This window comes from Eublepharis macularius, chromosome 5 (assembly GCF_028583425.1).
Source record: "Eublepharis macularius isolate TG4126 chromosome 5, MPM_Emac_v1.0, whole genome shotgun sequence".
Classification (NCBI taxonomy): Eukaryota; Metazoa; Chordata; class Lepidosauria; order Squamata; family Eublepharidae; genus Eublepharis; species Eublepharis macularius.
Window position 1 is genome coordinate 126326120 of NC_072794.1, and position 19552 is coordinate 126345671.

The 19552-nt window shown below is 40.5% G+C and overlaps 1 protein-coding gene across 4 annotated transcripts in view; it reads right to left on the reverse strand.

The window, feature by feature from the left end:
• TRIM33 (tripartite motif containing 33) overlaps positions 1-19552 on the reverse strand; it is a 156777-nt gene that overhangs the window by 60074 nt on the left and 77151 nt on the right. For all 4 annotated transcript variants that reach the window (XM_054979505.1, XM_054979501.1, XM_054979504.1 and 1 more), the window contains exons 5-8: positions 19245-19361; positions 16894-17008; positions 14267-14413; positions 10790-10907 (exon numbers count right to left, since the gene is read on the reverse strand). In XM_054979505.1, the coding sequence (XP_054835480.1) occupies positions 10790-10907; positions 14267-14413; positions 16894-17008; positions 19245-19361 (497 nt within the window). The remainder of the gene's footprint in view (positions 1-10789; positions 10908-14266; positions 14414-16893; positions 17009-19244; positions 19362-19552) is intronic.

The window sequence follows — 19552 nt, forward strand, 5'->3', positions numbered from 1 at the left end:
CACACTCACTCAAGCCAACTCAGTTCCCGCTTCATCTGATGTAGCTCTTCCAAATACCTGGGGGTAAGTGAAAAGGTGGTGGTGGAGCAGACACTGGAGATGGCTATAAGGTTTTCCAACCTCCTGGCAACCTGAGGAAACAGAGGCTTGCAAATCGGCACTCCACTGTTTTCCAAGTTCCAAAGCTCTCCAGGAGTTCTAAAATCTTATTCTAATCATATGCATTTGTTGAAATCTGTCCTCATCACTATTAATTCTTCATAAATGAAAGATTCTTATGTTCTGTGTCCTCCTTTTGACATTTTCTCTCATCTCACATTTTATTTCCATTTCCATATTCAAACAAATTATACTCTATAATAAAATAAAAACTACATATATACATTTAAGTGGAACTTACTTAAACATACTCTTGATATTTCACTTCTATTTAAATATCTTATTCTATCTTTACCATCTGCCTTCATATCTAATAACATTTTATTATAAACATATTATCTAACTTTCCTTCCATCATTCTCTTTGTTAATTTAATTTTGTTCTTAACTTTCATCTATATAATCAAAAAAAGCTTTCATTTATCTTGAAATTCTAAAGTCAGTCTATTACGTGTGAGAGAAATTAATTTTGTCATTGTCACATACTCATTTAATTTAGTGTTCCATTCCTTGAATTCCAGGCATTTCACTGCTTTCCATTTTTATGCATATATTACTCTTGCTGCTGTCTCCATATACTTAAATGGTTCACTGTGTTTTTCAAATTTTACTTGGTAAAATATTTAATAGCATATTTTTGATCCATCAGAAACTTGAATTTTAATATCTTTTGTATTTCTTCATGTATCTTCATCCAACATTTTCTTGCTTCCTTCCATGTCCACCACATGTGATAAAATGTTGCACCTGTATTCTGACATTTCCAACACTTCTCATTATAGTCTTTGTTTTTGTTATAGCTTTATGGGTAATATACCATCTAAAAAACCTTTTGTACCAGTTCTCCCTTTATATTTGACATTCAGTAAACCTAATTTCTTTCATCCATAAAATTTCCCACTGACTTGTGTATATTTTTCCAATTTTGCATCCATTTTATCATACAAGTTTTTCATTTGTTCTGTTTCAGTGTCACATTGCAATAGCATTTTATAATTTTTTCTTAATAGGTTCCTTAAATTTCCAGTGATTATTTATTCAAAGGTGGTTTTCTTTCTTAGTTGTCCCTCCTTAACTACTTGTTCTTTCAGTTTAGAGACCATTTGATGATATAACAACCATGAAATATTTTTTCCTTCTTCTTGGACCACTTGCCAAGATTTTATTTTTCCTGATTTGTCCCTCATATACTCATAAGTAATATGGGCAAATTTCTTTCTTGTTCTATCGTCAGGGGATGTCAATGGTGAGGCTGGTGGAGTTATTCTATTTCTGCACTGAAACTATATTCTTAATAGGCCATCTCTTAATATGCCATCAGATATCAGATGAAGCGGGAACTGAGTCGGCTTGAGTGAGTGTGGCAGCGGAATCGAGGTGAAAGGACAAGATCATCTTATAGAGCGTTTATGAAAGCCTATGAGGTGGCTGTGAAGGCAGCAAAGAAGGATTTCTGTGCTGCCTCCATAGCGTCTGCAAGCTCATGCCCAGCAAAATTGTTTCAAGTGGTTTGATCCTTGGTCTCCCTCTCTCAGGGAGGCTGCCAAATTGATCCATTATATATCTCAGGGAAATATTTGGTTTTATTACAGATATAACATTATCCACGTAACTTTTCATCTTATATTCTTTACCTTCTTTTATTCCAAAAACCCTGTTATCTTGCCTAATCTTTATAGCCAATATTTCCATTGCCAAAATAAATAACAGTGATATTGGACAAAGGAAAGGAAAGTGATATTGGACAAGCCTGTTTCCATTTGCTATTTCAATGTTTTCCATTAAAGAGCCACTTATTAAGATTCTAGCTTGTTGGTTTATATGAACACTTTGTATGCAGTTTAAAAATTCTGTTCCACAATTCATATTTTGTAGAACTTTCACTAAAAACAACCAAGATACGTTGTCAAAAGCTTTCTCTGCATGCAAAAACATAAATGCTGTTTTTTCTCCTTGAAATTTGCAAATTTGCAAATTCAATTCAATTGAAATTCAATTGCATTTAACAAATATCTGATATTATCTTTCATATATCTTCTTGGAACAAATCTCATTTGATCTTCATGGATTATTTTATAGTTCACATTTAATAATGAAATTGACCTATAGGGTTGTGGTAATAGTGGGTCATTCCCTTCTTTATGTAGTACAATTATATTCACTTCTTGCCAAGTACGTGGTATATACTTTCTCTCTTGTATTTCATTCATTACTCTTTGCAATGGTATTACCAATGTTTCTTCAAAACGTTTATGATAAGCTGCTGTTATGCCCTCTGGTCCAGGTGATTTATCCTTCTATTTTTCATAGCATAATTAATTTCTTGTATTGTTATTGATTGATTCAAAATTTGTTATGCTCTGATGTAAATCTTTTAATTGGTACCTCTGATAGGTATTTCTCCATTCCTTCTTCTTTATAAAGATTCCAAAAAAAGTTATTTGTTCATGTAGTTCTTGCTCTGTGTAGACTACTTACTTTCCTTTCCTGATCCCAGGTATCCTTCTTTTTTCTCTTTCTTTTCTTAAACAATGTGCTAGATATATTCCAGGTTTGTTTGCACATTCAAAATGTCTTTGCTTTAAATATTTTAACATTTTCTGCATTTCTTCTACTTCTAACAAGTCCAACTGATTCTTTGTTTTAGTTCCTTCAGTTTCTTTTTGTTGTCAATAGTTTTATGATCTTGCTCTAATATATTCACTTTATCTGTTATTCTCTTTATAGAATCTTGTTTCTCTTTTTTCTCCTTTGCAGATATTGGCAACAGAGTTCATCTAATAAAAGCCTTACTAGCCTCCCATATTGTTGTCACAGCAGTTTCAATTGTATTGTTAATACTAAAGTATTCCATCAAGTCTCTCCTACATTTTTATATTACCTTTGCTTGTAATAATAATTTATCATTTAATCTCCAGTTTTCTTTCTTACTTCTATTCCTCCAGATTAGTTCTATTGGATTATGGTCTGCTAAGATCTTTGGCAAAATCTTTGCTTTCTCAACTTTTGTGATTAAAGTTTTTGATATCCAACACGTCTTGATTATGATTGATGCCTGTCAGAAAAATATGTAAAATATCTTTCATCTAGGTGAAACATTTGCCAAACATCTTTCAATTTAAAAATTCCCATATATCTAAATACATTTTGGGGGAGTTTTCCTTGAACGTTCTTAGATGTCTTTTTTAGAGTCCAAGACCCCATTCATATCTCCAAAAATTAAAATCTTTTCTTCTTGTAAGTCTAATAATGTTTGATAGTGTTGTTTGGAAAAACAGGTTTCACTTACCGTAACTGTTGTTCATCTAGGTCTTCCGTGCAGGCACACATGGGACTGCGCACGCACAGGCCTGCCGATACTGGAGATTTCTTTAGCTCAATAACACCAGGGGGTGCTCTCGCCTCCCAGCGAACATGCGCAACCGTTTTCCTGCCTAAACGGCCTATAGGAGGTGGAGCGCCCCACACATACCCTCAGTTCCCCTTTCGCCTCCGTAACCAAACCAACAACAACTTACAGCGGGGAAGGAGGGAGGGCATGTGTGCCTGCACGGAAGACCTAGATGAACAACAGTTATGGTAAGCGAAACCTGTTTTTCATCCACGGTCTTCCTGTGCAGTCCCACATGGGAAGATTACAAAGCTTAATACCTGGGTGGAGGCGCCACAGACATGTCACTCAAAGATAGAGTGTAACACTGCCGTGCCCACTTCTGTCTCCTTTCAATCTAGGACATCCTGCACATAATGCTTTATGAAGGTATCCGCTGAGGCCCACGTCACTGCTCTGCAGATGTCATGAAGAGGAACATTTCTCATAAAAGTCGCTGAAGACGCCAAGGACCTAGTGGAATGGGCATGCACCTCCAAAGGACAGGGTAAGTTAACAGAATCATAACATGCTAAAACAGTCTGGACCACCCATCTCGCAATGGTCTGAGATGTCGCCTTTCTACCCTTAAAACAAACAAACAAATTAGGATCTAGCCGAAAAGACTTGGTACAATCCAAATAAAACAGTACAGCCCTGCGGACATCCAGAGAGCGAAGGGCCCTCTCCACATCAGAAGACTGTATAGGGAAAAAAACAGGTAAAACAAGTTCCTGTGACAAATGAAACTGAGACACTACCTTAGGTAAAAACTCAATCTTGGTCCTCAAAACAACCTTATCTGCATGAATCTTTAAATAAGGGGGTTCTGAAGACAGTGCAGCCAACTCCCCCACCCTCCTAGCCGATGTAATAGCTATAAGGAAGGCCACTTTCAAAGAAAGGCAGCATAACGGACAAGTAGCCAAAGGCTCAAAAGGCCTGGACATCAGTCTAGTCAAAACTAAAGGCAAGGACCACTGAGGGACAATGGCACGGACCGGGGGATACAAATTATTTAACCCCCTCAAGAACAACTTAGAAGTATAGTGGGAAAAAACAGACTTTTTGTCTATAGGAGGGTGGAAAGCAGAAATTGCTGCCAAATAAACTTTGACCGAACTATTGGCCAGACCCCGTTGCTTAACCTCCCAGAGGAATTCAAGAATCTCAGACAAGGAGGAATAAAAAGGGTCTAGATTCCAGCATCGACACCACACAGAAAAACATTCCCACTTGACTGCATAGGATTGCCTAGTGGAAAAGCGTCTAGCGTTTAATAAGACATGAGTCACAGCATCAGAGAAACCCGTCCCGGCTTGATCAGCCAAGCTGTCAGTTTGAGTCGCTGAATGTCGTGGTGCAGAACTCCCCTCCAGGACAGAAGGTCTGGAGCCAGTGGAAACCTGATCGACTGTGTCTGTAACTGAAGGAGAGTGTGAAACCAAGGTTGTCTTGGCCAAAAAGGGGCTACCAATGTAACCACCGCCCCGTCCCTCTGAATCTTGCTGAGGACCCTGGCCAAGAGAGGGAATGGGGGAAATGCATAACACAGAAGACCTGACCACTCGACTTCAAATGCGTCCCCATATGACCCGAGGCCTACACCCCCTCTGGAGCAATAGTGATGCATCTTGCGATTGTCCTCCGAAGCAAAGAGGTCCAGATCTGGATACCCCCATGCCGAGAAGATTGGAAGCAGGTACTTGACTTGAAGGGACCACTCGTGAACATCCCCGTGTAGCCTGCTCAGCTGGTCCGCCTGGAGGTTCTCCACCCTGATGATATGCACCGCTCGCAGCCACACCGAGTGCTCTATGGCCCAAGTCCACAGCCTCATCGCCTTAGTACAAAGGGTCACAGACGCCATGCCACCCTGTCTGTTGACATAAAACATTGCAGTCGTGTTTTCCGTCAGAATTTGTACGGATTTGTTCCGCACGGTATCTGAAAAGATCAGCGCATTTGAAATGGCCCTTAATTCAAGAAGGTTAATGTGGTCTGAACACTCAGCATACGACCACGTCCCATGAGCATACGCACCCTCATAGTGAGCACCCCAGCCCAAAAGGGAAGCATCCGTAGTCACTGACAGTTGAGTTCGGCGATAGCCAAACTCAACTCCTTTAAATAAGTTAGCATCCTCTAACCACCAATTCAAAGAGGCCACCACCCGTCTAGGGACCGAAAGCCTCCTGTTCTGACAATCATAGTTAGGTGAAAAAGAGGCATTAAACCACAACTGCAAGGGCCTCATAAACAGCCTAGCAAACGGAACCACGGCCGTAGTAGAAGCTAGGCATCCCAGAAGAGTTTGAATAAAACGGGCTGATTGAAAACGGCACCGCTTAAGTCTGAGAATAAGGTCTTTAATTCTAGAAGCACTTTCTGAGGGCAAGAAACCAGCATTCCTGACCCCATCCAAAACGATCCCTATAAACTGAACAGATCGAGCAGGGGTCAGCTTCGATTTCTTTTGATTCATGAACAGTCCCAGTTTAAGACTCTAAAGTAAGGGACACCTGTTTAAAAACATCCTCAGCTGAACTGCCCACTAGAAGCCAGTCATCCAGATATGGAAATACCCGACAGCCTTGTAGTCGTAAGTGAGCAACCACCATGGCTATACATTTAGTAAATACCCTCGGGGCCGTAGCCAATCCAAATGGCAAAAACCTATATTGGAAAACCTTGTGGTAATAAGTAAACTGTAGGTACTTTTTGTGTTCAGGGAAAATAGAAATATGGAAATAAGCAACCTTCAAATCAAGGACAGCAAACCAAGAGTACATAGGTAACAGGGTCAAAACCATCTGCAAGGTGACCATTTTGAATTTCCGCACTCTAATCAACTTATTAAGGGCTCGCAAGTCCAAAATGAGACCACCGTCTGAGACCACCATCTTTCTTTTCAACCATGAACAAATTAGAGTAAAACCCCAAAGGAGCGGACTCGTGGGGCACCTCTTCAATTGCGCCCTTCTGAAGCAGGGTGGCCAATTCAGCCAGGATCTCCGCATGCGGAGGCCCCGAAGAAAAGACAGGGAGATGCAAGTAAGGTAAATTCACAAACTCAATTTTATAACCAAACTGAACAATATCAGAAACCCAAACATTGGAACCAATGGAACGCCACTCCCTCCAGTATGCACTAAGCCTGAAACCAAACATGGGTTCACGCCCCTGTAATTGTCAGAATTGCTTGTGCAACTGGGGGGCTACCTTAGTCTGTTGTTGTTGAGAACCAGACTTGGAACGGTGACCTTGTCTGCGTCTCGAAAAGGCCTGCTGTGGGCTTTGATAACTTCTTTGAAATTGGTATGAATACCCATGATAAGGCTGATACCAATATGGTCTGCCTCGCTGGGAAGACCTAAAGTAAGGTCTAGAAGACTGCTGAGGGCTCTGGTGCAGGACACCATAGGACTGCGCTGTAAGCCGATCTGTTCTCTTCTTCGACAGATACTCATCCGTCTTCACAGAGAAGAGTGAGACCCCTTCAAAGGGCAAGTCCTCTACTCTATTTCTTGTCTCCAGCGGGAGAGCGGTCATGCGGAGCCAGGCAAACCGGCACAACACCACTGCGGAGAGTAAGGAACAAGCGGATGTGTCAGACAAACGTCTGCTCGCGTTTATCTGATGTCGAGAAAGGCGGATCGTCTCCTCCTGAATGACTCGAAGGAAGGTCCGCTGGTCTTCAGGGAGCTTCGGGAGAAAGGCAGCTACTTTTTCCACAGAAAGAGCTGATAAGCTGACATCATAGCCACAGTTGGCTACTTTAATGACAAAGGCGGCCGAAGTATACAGCTTCCTCCCCATCGTATCGATCTTTCTACTGTCCTTGTCAGTAGGGGCTGACAAAGAACCTTGTTTAGACCTCGCCTGCATCTCCTCTGTTACTAACGAGGAGGGGGGCGGGTGGGTTGTCCAAAAAGGGTGAGCATCATCTTTGGTGCGGTACAGACCCTCTACCTTCCGATTAGTGGCTGGTGTAGATGCTGGTCTCAAATTCAGCTTCTTCCACAAGTCAACAAAGCCGTCGATCAATGGGAAAGCCACAGAAGGCGTAGACCCAGAATAAATGTGTTGGTAAATTTTATCTGTGAACTTAGACTCTGTTGATGTCACTTCCAAATCCAATGCTTTGGCCATACGCTGAAGTAATTCGTTATAGGCCCTGAAGTCATCCGTGGGTGACGGTTCTTTCACCGGGCCGATCTAAGCATCACGTAAATCTGAGAGAGGGGACTCACTGTATCTTGGCCGACTCCGATGGTAGTCGACTTCAGATAAACGTGGAGTTCTACGGGAGTCGTCGTATGATCGAGTCCGGAACGAAGGTGAGATTCCCTTCTATACGAACGATCCAAGTGAAGTGGGCTGTCCCCCAAATAGTATGAGGTAGGCCGCCCTTCGCTGCCATGACGCTCCCTCGATCGACTCCAAGTAGGGTATGGACTATACCGACAACCTGATCCACTCCGGGAACTGCGTTCAGACCGAATCGATTCCGATTCATGAGAGGTCGATCGAGGTCGTCCCGACGGAGTAGGGGGATTCTCGATCGGCACCAAGTCCTCCTGTTGAGAGGTAGTTACAGGAGTCGGAGCTTGAGTGTCAGAGTCCTTGTATCTCTTCTCGGGCGGATCGGAACCGATCGCGCCCAAAGGGGCTGACAGCGGAGATGAAATCAACTTCTCCAAAACCGCCTTGTCTCGCTTAGAAGAAAGTTTTCTTTTCTTCTTTTTCTTCTCCAGCTCCGAAGCCATCGGATCCGAGGAAGTCGCACCTTGTGAGGGTGGAGGTGTTGGTCTTGAAACCGATGGTGTTCGACTCCGAGAGCCAGCCTGGTCTGAAGTCGGAGCGGCGGATGACGTCGAAGGAGGTCAGCTCTGAGGGGTCTTCGGAACCGACGGAGGTGGCTCCGATGCACTCCAAACTGAGGAGGCGGAATGATCTCTTGGTCTCGACTCTGAGTGACTCGGAGAAGGTAAGGAGCGAGGAGTTTTGCAGCTCGCAGCTTCAGCGGGACGAGGGGTAGAGCCGGACGCAGCAGATGGTGGTGCCTTCACCGGAGGATCCGCAACCGCCATAGCACGCTGCCAAAGCGAGGCATGCAAACAACCCGCTCGCTCTGCCCTAGCCTTAGACGTAAAGGCACGGCAATGTTTACATGCTTGGGTATTATGGGTTTCCCCAAGGCAATAAAGACAGTTGGAATGGCCGTCTGACCTGGTCATCTTGCGATTACAGGTGACGCACCGTTTGAACAAAGCAGTATCTGACATCGCGAACAAGTAGAAGAGCCAGAAAACCTCATCTATCGGCGGCGAAAAGGAAACTGAGGGTATGTGTGGGGCGCTCCGCCTCCTATAGGCCGTTTAGACAGGAAAATGGCTGCGCATGCGTGCTGGGAGGCGAGAGCACCCCCTGGTGTTATTGAGCTAAAGAAATCTCTGGTATCGGCAGGCCTGCGCGTGTGCAGTCCCATGTGAGACTGCACAGGAAGACCGTGGATGAACATATATTGATGCTAATGTCCATACCTATCCTTCTGGTTACCTACTCTTCAAAATCAAATATCTTCCATTTTGATCTTTTAGTTGTTCAAGAACTTCCAGACTTTAGTTATTGATATACATACATTTTCTAAGTCTCTACTAATTTCTAATACTCTGCTTAGTTTCTAATGCACACTCCCAGTACAAAGTACAAAGCAAGTTCTGCACATATAACAGTATACTTTATTTTCAGAATCAACCCCTCACAGTGGCTCAACAAGCTATTATGAAGCTTGAGGAACCTCAAAAGTGCCCTCTAACATAAAGAGACAGGTTGGGGCTGGGAAAGATCATAGGAGAAACCTGGCTTGCACATATAAGCCCCTGCATATACCTAAAGGCTCTTTATTTTGTTCAGGACTCTGTATTAAATTATTAGTCTCTCATCATTTTATTCTATTCCTTTATATTTGTTACTATGAAGTATATAAATTCATCACATACAGAGGCTTTATTACAAAAATATTAAGCCAAATTGATGGAATATGTTTGATATTGTCAGACTTCTCATTTTCCCTAGACTACCATCTCTGCTTTGGTGCTAGAGCTTCTCTAGTCCAAGGAGCTCACACACCTTGTTTATCCATTGCGTCACTGAAGGAATCTTCTGATTTCCATGTTTTTGCTAATTTTAAATTTGCTGCTGTAAGAAAGGATAGTAAATATAAACTAAAAGCTCATTGCGCCCATATACAGAATTAGTGACATTATTTTGGGACCATTTGGAATCTAGCACCCAATTATTCGTTTTGTGAAAATGTCTAGTACTTATTTACTAAAGACATGTAAAATTTTCAAATCCATTTAAGGAGGCACCTACATTGCTATGTATATAGGACAAATATTAAGCTATGTTTTCCATTTATTCCCGCTGCTTTCCACTTTCTCCACAGATTAAAAACAGATGTATCACATGAACTGTAGTCTGACTTAGAGAGATATTTGGAACCATCTCCAAATTATTTTTCTTCTCAAGTAAACTTAATGATTAATGACCATCACTTTCCAATTTCCTTACTACCAGACAAGCAAGAGAACATTAATGACCATTAGTATGTGGGAACTCCACTTATTTACACAGGTCAGCTTTAAAAATCAGCCCCCATCCTCCATTCTACTCTCACTGTCATGATTATCACTCTTCTGTTTATCAACCTGCCATCACAATACTTTCCCAAAAGCCTGTGCCAACAGTTTAAAGCCCCTCCCCCCAATCCACACAGTCCAGGACTAGAAATGCTATCTTCAAGCAGGAAATGCCAGCGCACTGCCACCTATTAAGAAGGACCAGTTTCCAAGTGAACAGTTACGTACAAACAGTAAATGGAACTACTTTAAGGATAACATGAAACGTACAATCAAGAGAAAGGCATCTGTGTAGTAGCTGCATATTAATCAAAGCTCTTACCCTGAATCCAAGTCCTCCATGTGCAAGTGGAAGGCACTTTCATGTGCACATGGCAAGCCATTCTCCCCTACCCCATGAAGGTCCCTTGAAAAAACTACTCTGGATAGTAGCTGGAGGGGCATCACTGGCAGCGTGCAGCAGAAAACTCATTCTAAAAAAGTATTCTGACATTTTTTAGGCCTCATCAGTATCACCAAATTTGGAGAAAAATTGTTTTCTTTTCAAATATCTGATCATAGAAAAAAATTTACATATTAAATTCAGCTTTCAGAGAAATAGAGCACCCTCTCACCTAAGTTGACTACATTCTTTGCCCAGAAAGTGGGATCACAATGGAAGCGTATTGCTCCATTAGCAGCTGGTACGGGATCACATCGTGCTTTTAAAATATGTCGCAATTGGAACGTGATCTGTGAGAAGACAAACACTCTAAGATTAGTGATGACATGGTATAAAAAGTTAACAAGCCAAAACTGACAAATCATGAACTGAGTGGTTTTGGGCAACTCAATCTACCTTTCATCCTAACCCATCTCACAAGATTTGGCATAAAACTAATGCCCCAGTCTGAAACCCCTGAAGGAACAACAGGAAACAAAGGTCAGTAAAAACATAATAAAGGCATATGTTAATATTCTTCCTAAAATATAAGGAAAGGTCGCTTCTAAAACAAAACCTTATTTTAGAACTATTAACTTGTAATTTTACATATAGCATACAATAACTGTACATATTGTACATACTTTCAAATGATTACATTAAAAAAATTCAGTTTAACTACTCTATGTCAAAAGAAAGCAAACCACACAATCTGAAAAAGTTTATCTCAAGGAAAAGATTCTGAACTCAACTCAAACTTTGATTTGATTACAATAATGAAGGAATACACCACAAGCAAAGAAGATACCTTGAGAAACGAAGTGATTTATAACTTTATCACACTGGATTATACAATTATGAAGATTCAAATGCCCTAGCAATTTTAAAGTTATTGAAATTTCATGCAGAAAGAGGTGGTATTTCCCTTGCTAACCAGAAAACCTTGCTATTAACTGGAGAACATTTAGACTATTAAATCATTTCCTTACTAGAAAAACTCAAGCTCAAAGAAGTTTTCTGGGTTTTCTGCAACATGACAGAAGTGCTATTGCTGCAACCTCCAACTTCTGTGCTAAAAAGTTTGTAAAATTCTGCACTTCTTGCCTGTCACAACATATACTGAAAAAAAATAACAACAACAATATATACCACCCTTCAGGACAACCGAACGCCCACTCAGAGCAGTTTAGAAAGTATGTTATCATCATCCCCAAAACAATCACCCTGTGAGGTGGGTGGGGCTGAGAGAGCTCTGGAGGAGCTGTGACTGACCCATGGTCAAGTGGAGGAGTGGGGAATCAAATGCGGTTTTGTCTTGTTTAAGGGGGTTAAACACACTTAGAAATTATGGAACATGCACATATGGATACACATGGACTCAGTACCTTCCTGACCTCCTCTTTCCCACAGCAGACCCAAGACCTCTAGACACTGGTGGTGGAGGTTGCAGGATTCATGGACAGTTATGCAGCTTGGGGGAGAAGGGCTGCAGTGAGGAGAAAGTCAGGCTACCATAGCTCCTGTGCCAATGGAATTTCTTGCATTCATGGAAGTACTGCTGACAGAAGGGGAGGGTTATCAGAAACGCTGACCTGCAGTGTGAACTCTCCCCTTTCTTGGATGGGGTTACAGTCCCCCTGAAAATTCAGGTTCACAGCTTAGGAGTACTGCTTGACACAGCAGTAGAAAGCCAGATGGCTGCAGTGGCTCAGAGTGCATTCGCCCAGTTTCAGCCGGTGCATCAGCTGTGTCCGTTCCTGGTTCACTCAGATCTTGCCAGAGTGATCTATACCTTAGTTACAAACTGACTAGACTACTGCAAGGCACTCTACTGGGGGCTTCCATTGAAGATGATTCAGAAGCTCAGCTAATGCAGAATGCTGTAACTATACTGCTAATTGGGGGCCAACTATCAGGGGGCCAACTAGCTACCAATCTGCTTCCAAGCCAATAAAAGATGGTCAGTCTACCCTTTAAAGCCCTACATGGCTTGTGACCAGGATTATCTGAAGGATGGTCTTTTCCAATACGTTCCTGCCTGGAAGTTAAGTTCACAGGGAGAGGCCCTCTTGACTTCTCCATCAACCAAAGAAGTTTGGTTGGTGGGTACACGGGAGAGGGCCTTTTGGTGGCAGTCTCATGACTGTGAAAAATCTCCTTGGAGGGTGCGCCTAGCCCCTTTATTCTCTTGCTTCAGGAGACTGTTGAAGACTGTTTTATTTAGGACAGCATTTTAACTGTATTTTAACTGTTTTAACTCTTTTAACTGCTGTTTTCTGATATTTTACACTGTAAGCCTCCTTGAGCACCTTTATAGGAAAGGCAGCTAAACATTTTTACATAAATACATTTTGTAGGGTTACTTCTCCTCAATGCAGCTGCTCCATGAAATGTGACTTTTATTCAGCAAATCTCCCAATCTCTAGCATTAATATCTGAGGTCTCAGTGGACTACTGGGCAAAGACAAGAAATAGGCACATTGAGAAAATCCTTATATGCGTTCTTCATACCAACCCAAACAGTTCACAGCAACTGCTAATAGTGCCCTAATGTAGCATGCAAAGAGAGTGGGAACAGGACCTTCAGTTTCAGCACATGCATACACAAGAGGAATTCAGTATTCCAAATAACCTCTAAATCCATGAAATGCTTTAAAGACACTAACAATTTGTAGCTCAACTGACTAATAGCCTAATTCACTCCTCAGGAAACCTATATAACAACCACAACAATAACAATAACATTCGATTTATATACCATACTTCATGACGACTTAATGCCACACTCAGAGCGGTTTACAAAGTGTGTTATTATTATCCTCACGACAATCACTCTGTGTAGAGATGAGCATGAACCAAAATACCAACTAAAGTTCATCATGAACCAGGCCAGTTCGTGGTTCGCAAACTGGCGGTTCGTCAGAGCCCATTTCTAACGAACTGCCATGAACTTTAGGCTGGTTCATTTGGTTCATTTTTCAGTTCGTCATTGCAGACAGCTTGGCGCTGATCAGTTTCCTAGGCAACTGGCGGTGGGCTTTCTGCAGACTTTCTGCTGACCTGGAAGTGGTGATTTGCTGGCCTGGAAGTGACGTTTTCATGAACCAAACAAGCCAGTTTGCGAACTGGGGCAGGTTCATGCAAGTTCGTGGCTCGTGGAAATGTGACAAACCTCAAAACGCATGGTTTGATGTTTTTTTCTGGTTTGTGCCCATCTCTAACCCTGTGAGGTGGGTGGGGCTGAAAGAGCTGAGTGACCCAAGATCACCCAGCTGGCTTCAAGAAGAGGAGTAGGGAACCAAACCTGGTTCTCCAGATTAGAATACTGCTGCTCTTAACCACTACACCAAACTGGCTACAACATCAACTCCTGTATAAACATGAAAATAAGTTAGAGATCAAGACCCACAACCACTGCCAGAAAGGCGGGGGAAGCAGGCCACCAAAGCATTGTATTTCAAAAGCTGAAACTTCAAGTATATGTATTTTTGGCAATGTAAATGTGTTGGACTACCCCACCTGCAAAAGGATGTCAAATTTTAGCATAACTCAAATTCTACAATAACTCAAGTATCAACTTCATAATAAAACATGGAAAACATGTATTTTTTCTGCATCTTGCTGCACTCATAAAATCCATGGTTTATTAAATAGTCTGAACATTTCTTACCAGTCGCTTGCTATAAAGCAAAGCAGTGCTACTGCCACTTGCAATAGCCCAATTGGTAAAGTTCATCACATGTTTCACTTGCCGTGACAGACCATTGATATCATTCTGCTGTTGTATTAGTTTCATCTGTCTCTCTTTTGTCACAGTCTGAAAAGAAAAGGCATACATTGGATAAATTTTAAAAACATCCAACATAATTGCATTTCTAGCTATACAATAAAGTCTGAGTTAGGATAGAGACATAAGAGTTCCTGTAATAATACATACAATTACTATTTTTGAAAAACCTCAAGTAAATGATATTTTTGAATGATCTGTTGAATGCTGGGGTTATTTATTTATTTATTTATTTCATTTTATAGCCCACCCTCCCCGCAAACAGGTTCAGGGCAGGTTACAATATAATGCTCAATAGGCATTAAAACATATAAATACAGTTAAAAACAAAAAAAAACCCATAAATACATGCAAAACAGCATTTCGGATGGTGCCCCCCTCCAATTCCCCAATCATTATGTAAACAAGCAGAACAGAACAGAAGGGGTGGGGGCACAGTTTATAATAATCTGGTGACTGTACTTAAAGGGGGTAGATGATTTTGTGGGAGACCAGTAGGGAGGCTCCTGGTGATAATGTATCTCATAGGTTCAGGTTCATTATTATAGTCTGAGACCAGCACATATAAAACCATTTGCAAATCAGTTTAAAAACAGTTAAGACTGGATACAGGAGAAGAGCAATACATAAATATAAGAGTAAAAGAAAAATAAAATTATCATAAATTAGTTGTTTAAAAGGTTAAAATACATTCAGTCTGCCTTATGCGATTTGCGTTGCTTGTAGACGTAGGCACAGAATCTTGCTACTTGACGTGTTGGACAAAAAATAATCAAGTTTGATTTTATTTGAACTTCCAGGGAATCTTTCTACTAACGGACTGATGGTTTCCGCTCTAATTTTACTGTGACTTGAGCAGTTGAAGAAGATGTGCTCCACTGAGTCAATTTCTCTTAGGAGGCAGGAGCAAAGCCTAAGAGAGTAAGGGACTGCTTTAAACTTTCCTTCCAGAACGGCAGAGGGTAGAGTTGAACTTCTAGCCAAAGCAAATGCCCTTCTGGAGCTGCTGGATTCAAGAAAGTAAAAATAAGCTGCAGGAGTGGCATTATATTTAGTCGTATCTGAAGAAAGAGGAGGATGGCGGCCCCAAGAATGATCCATATACTAATTGGACCAATGGTTTGGCTTTAAACAATCTGAGTGCAGCCGTTACATAATGCCCCCCTTGTGATCGATAGAATTTCAGTATACTGTTTGCTGTCTTTTCTCCCACATCAGCAACAAAGCTGCTGTGTGTTGTTTCGGTACCTGAGGCTTGCAAAACTACACCCAAATATTTGAAGCTGGTAACTTGTTCTAACTGATGACCCTGAAGCTCCCATCGTCTGATCTTTGGATTTTTACCAAAAGCCAGGATCTTAGTTTTTTGGTAATTAATTAGAAGATGTTCAGTGTCACAGAATTGGGAGAATTTTTTTAGAGCTTGTTTATCCCATAGTGATAAATGGGAAGCTAGAGATAGTATATTCTTAAACAAATTTATCCGCAAGACTGAAGTTTGCAAACGTTTTCGAATAAAAATCTGACAGTTCTGAATATGCTTTTTAATGTTCTACTCCAATCTCTTCTATTTAAAAACAATAATGGGATCCAGAGAATCATTTTGAGTGTGCCCAACAGCAAACCCACCACATATCAAACTGCTTTTGAATGCCTCTGCTGTTTCAAAAGCAATTTTCCATGTGGCATGGGGCATTGCCATGTACATACAATAGGGTTTAGTTGTCTGATCTCAAAAGCCTGACAGCTATTCTTGAAAGACTAAGACCCAGCTTTGGAAGTCAACAGCTTAAACCAAGACAGCATTCTTCAAGTACCTAATAATAGAAACAGGCTAATTTTTCTTGGTAATAATAAATATTTGCCTTTCACTTCTCAATCATTCTATAAAATACATTACCAACCTAACTATTTTGTTTAAAGTGTGCGTGCGCACACTGTATCTCAATCACTGACTTCAGCTGTTGGAAGGGTGTAGCTCTACTATGGAAATTAATCACACTCATAAATATTACCCTAGCTGCTACTTACATATTTAGAACTTAAGAACCTATTTCAATGAGGCCAACTGGGGGCGGGGGAGAAAACTTTATCAATGGATTCCCGGACACTTATCAGAAACTGACCCCTAAACAAAAAGGAGAAAGGATAATCTGGCTTTTACAGCACTAGAAGATACTTAATCTGAAGAACAAAAGAACTGCCAATAAGAAACAAAAACATCTTGCATTCAACAGAAATTTTAATGCAATGTCAGGAAGAAAGCAGTATACTAAGCTAAAAATCCTGTTTTCTTAGCACTCAGTTGGGTTAACCTTGCTATTGCTATTTGTATTTTTATTGCATGAATTTTTAAAATCCATTTGTAATTAGGTAAGAACAAGAATACTGATAAAAGGAGCAGCAAATTCATGACTGAGAACACCAAGCCTTAGGTGGGCATCCAAAATAGAAAAGCCAAAAACATGCAAAGTTCACAGTAGGGTTCATTCTTTTGATTTTAGCTGTACCTCAAGCTGCTGTAAGAGAGATTTCCCCTTTTTATTGATTTCATTAATGAGGGTAAAAATAGCAACTTTGATTTCCTGTTCTACTCGCTTGTTAGTTTCATTTACTTCTTTTATCCTGAAAAAGAGAAATGTGTTGTCAAACATTAATATTACATCTCCTATGTTATTTTTCATGGAAGTGAAAATTCAACATACCGTATAGTAGATGAGCATAAGCTATGTAATTCTACAACTAAAACAAAAATCAAACCATAACATCCACTCATTCTTTTTAAAAGCATTTGACATTGTTTTCTTTTACAATATATCCTAATGTCCTGAAGGTCTTAAATGTTTGGCATATGTTGATTTTTGATCCACAACTTATTTGTTTTCATTGCTTTTTAAAAAAGGAATCAGAATAGAGGCAAATTAATCCAAGAAAAACTGTTTAACCAAAGTGACAACTTGTTATTTCAGCCAAGCATTTTGCAGCTCATCTACCTGATTGAAACAAGGAGCAATTGTACTTTAATATCTGTTAGTGAATTTTGCGGTAGCCCAATTTCCAGTTAAAACTCATTGATCTGGCCTGCATAAAGCCTGTGAGGAAATCATTCTCATACCTCATGTTCTGCATTTCTATTCCTGCAATTATTACTATAACATTATAATTATAACATGGAGGCCTGAGAAAGGCATATCAAGTTTATTTCCACTATATACTGAAGGTTAAGAACTGTTTACATATGCAGATATTCAGCCCCATCCTTGGGCATTCTTTCCTATTTATGTTATGAAATTAATGGTGCCATCCAGGAATGTTATTTTTTTAACTGATTCCTTTTAAATGCTGGCTATGACCTGTCAACTCATGTACCACAACTTGATTGTTTGTAAGACCTGGCTGTTTGTTTGTAGAACTGTATGAGATCTTTGACTGAAAGGTGTAAAATACAGGTGTTGATATGATCCCCGGTCATATAATTTCCAATAAAACAAGGCTACACTGGTTTTTATCTGATAAAAAATGTCATGATTACATGTCAAGTTGCTAAATTCTGTGCTTTAATTCTTAAACTATGGGAGTTGCAGTTTAAAAGCTCTTAAACTGATTTTTTTAAATCTTTTAATTGTATTTTCCTTTTGTATAATTGTATTTTATCTTTTAATAGTATTTTTCCCTTTTGTATAATTTGTATGCTGGTCTTATGACCACAATAAACAATGATACAAGTGCTGATGCTTTCCTGCATGCATTCAGTTATGTAACTGACTGCATCAGGCTTCTTGCTAAATAAACCTTTTATTTCTATGATCACCAAGTTTAAATGCCTTGAATTGTTTCTCAGACTAGAAATGAAGTGGGAAATCTACTATTGGCTAAGGGTGTTGGTTTCTTTTCCCCAATAATATCCTTTCACAGCAATGTGTTACTAGAGCGTCAAAACAGAATGCAGAATCATGGTTTCACCACTCATGCTTCCCTCCATCTCTGTCTTTAATTTCAGGCAGCCAATGAAGCCACCTGGAAATCGAAGTATTTCTTTAGAAATAAGAACAGCACCCCCTGCCAAAGCTGCCCTCACTTCTCTTCTTAAAGTGTACAAGATATCGGTACCTCTTGTCAGTGTAAGGGCATAATGCCTAAACGTTGTACCAGCTGAGTTGCCATGGCCACAGTATTCTGTTACAGTATTGGAGGAGGAGGAGGAGGGAAAGAGTGAAGACTCAGGGTGAATGAAGCAGGACATGTATATGGAAGACTATGTTATACATAGACAGATGAGAGTGTATGTTTCTCTTTCCCCCCCTCAGGAATGTTTCATTATACCTAATCCACAGAACAACCAGAGCAGTAGCAGACTGCCTGCATGCAAATAAGTACCACTTAATACAGAGGTTCCAAACTTTTGCAAGCCTTCAGGTAACAGTTCCAAGTCAAGGAACTGGGTGCCACCACAAACCGTCAGCCCAAGATAAGTGAAAGTGTTGGGTGATTCCCAGTCAAATATAGTTCAAGGATGAAGGGGTCTACTTCCAAATGGAAGCTTCTTGCATACAAAGCAGTGATGACCCCAGGCTCTTCGACATAATGATCTATATTGTGCAGAACATTGCAGCTATCCATGCATTTCCACAGAACTGGATGCATTCTGTTGCCACTCACACAGTAGGTTTTTGTTCATATGGTACAGCTAATCCATACCCAGAAACCCGTGTCTGCATGCAAATTTTGCCTGCCGGAAAATCAGGGTGACTGGCTACCACTGACACATGGTACTCTACCTGCAAAGGATGGAATCTGAGTAGCTCTACAGACTGACTTGTCTTAAAATAAACATTATTATGGAAAATTGACCATCACCTACCTATTTTGCACCTGAGTAGCTGCAAAGTTAACATAATTCTTCTTTTCAAGGAGTTTGGCTAACAGATTTTCAATAGCACCTTTTTGATTCTGAAATGCTTCTTCCAAAAACTGATACCTTTCCAAAGGAGAAGACAAAATACAATATAGCCACACTGCAGCAAGAAAATTCAATTTAAACTTAAGTGTTAATGATAAAGTGGTAGTACACAAAAGCACTAGTAAGGCATGCTTTTAAAACGGATTTGCTATAAGTGACATCTGAGCTATGACATCTGAGTCATAGCTCATCATTATACTTTTTTATGA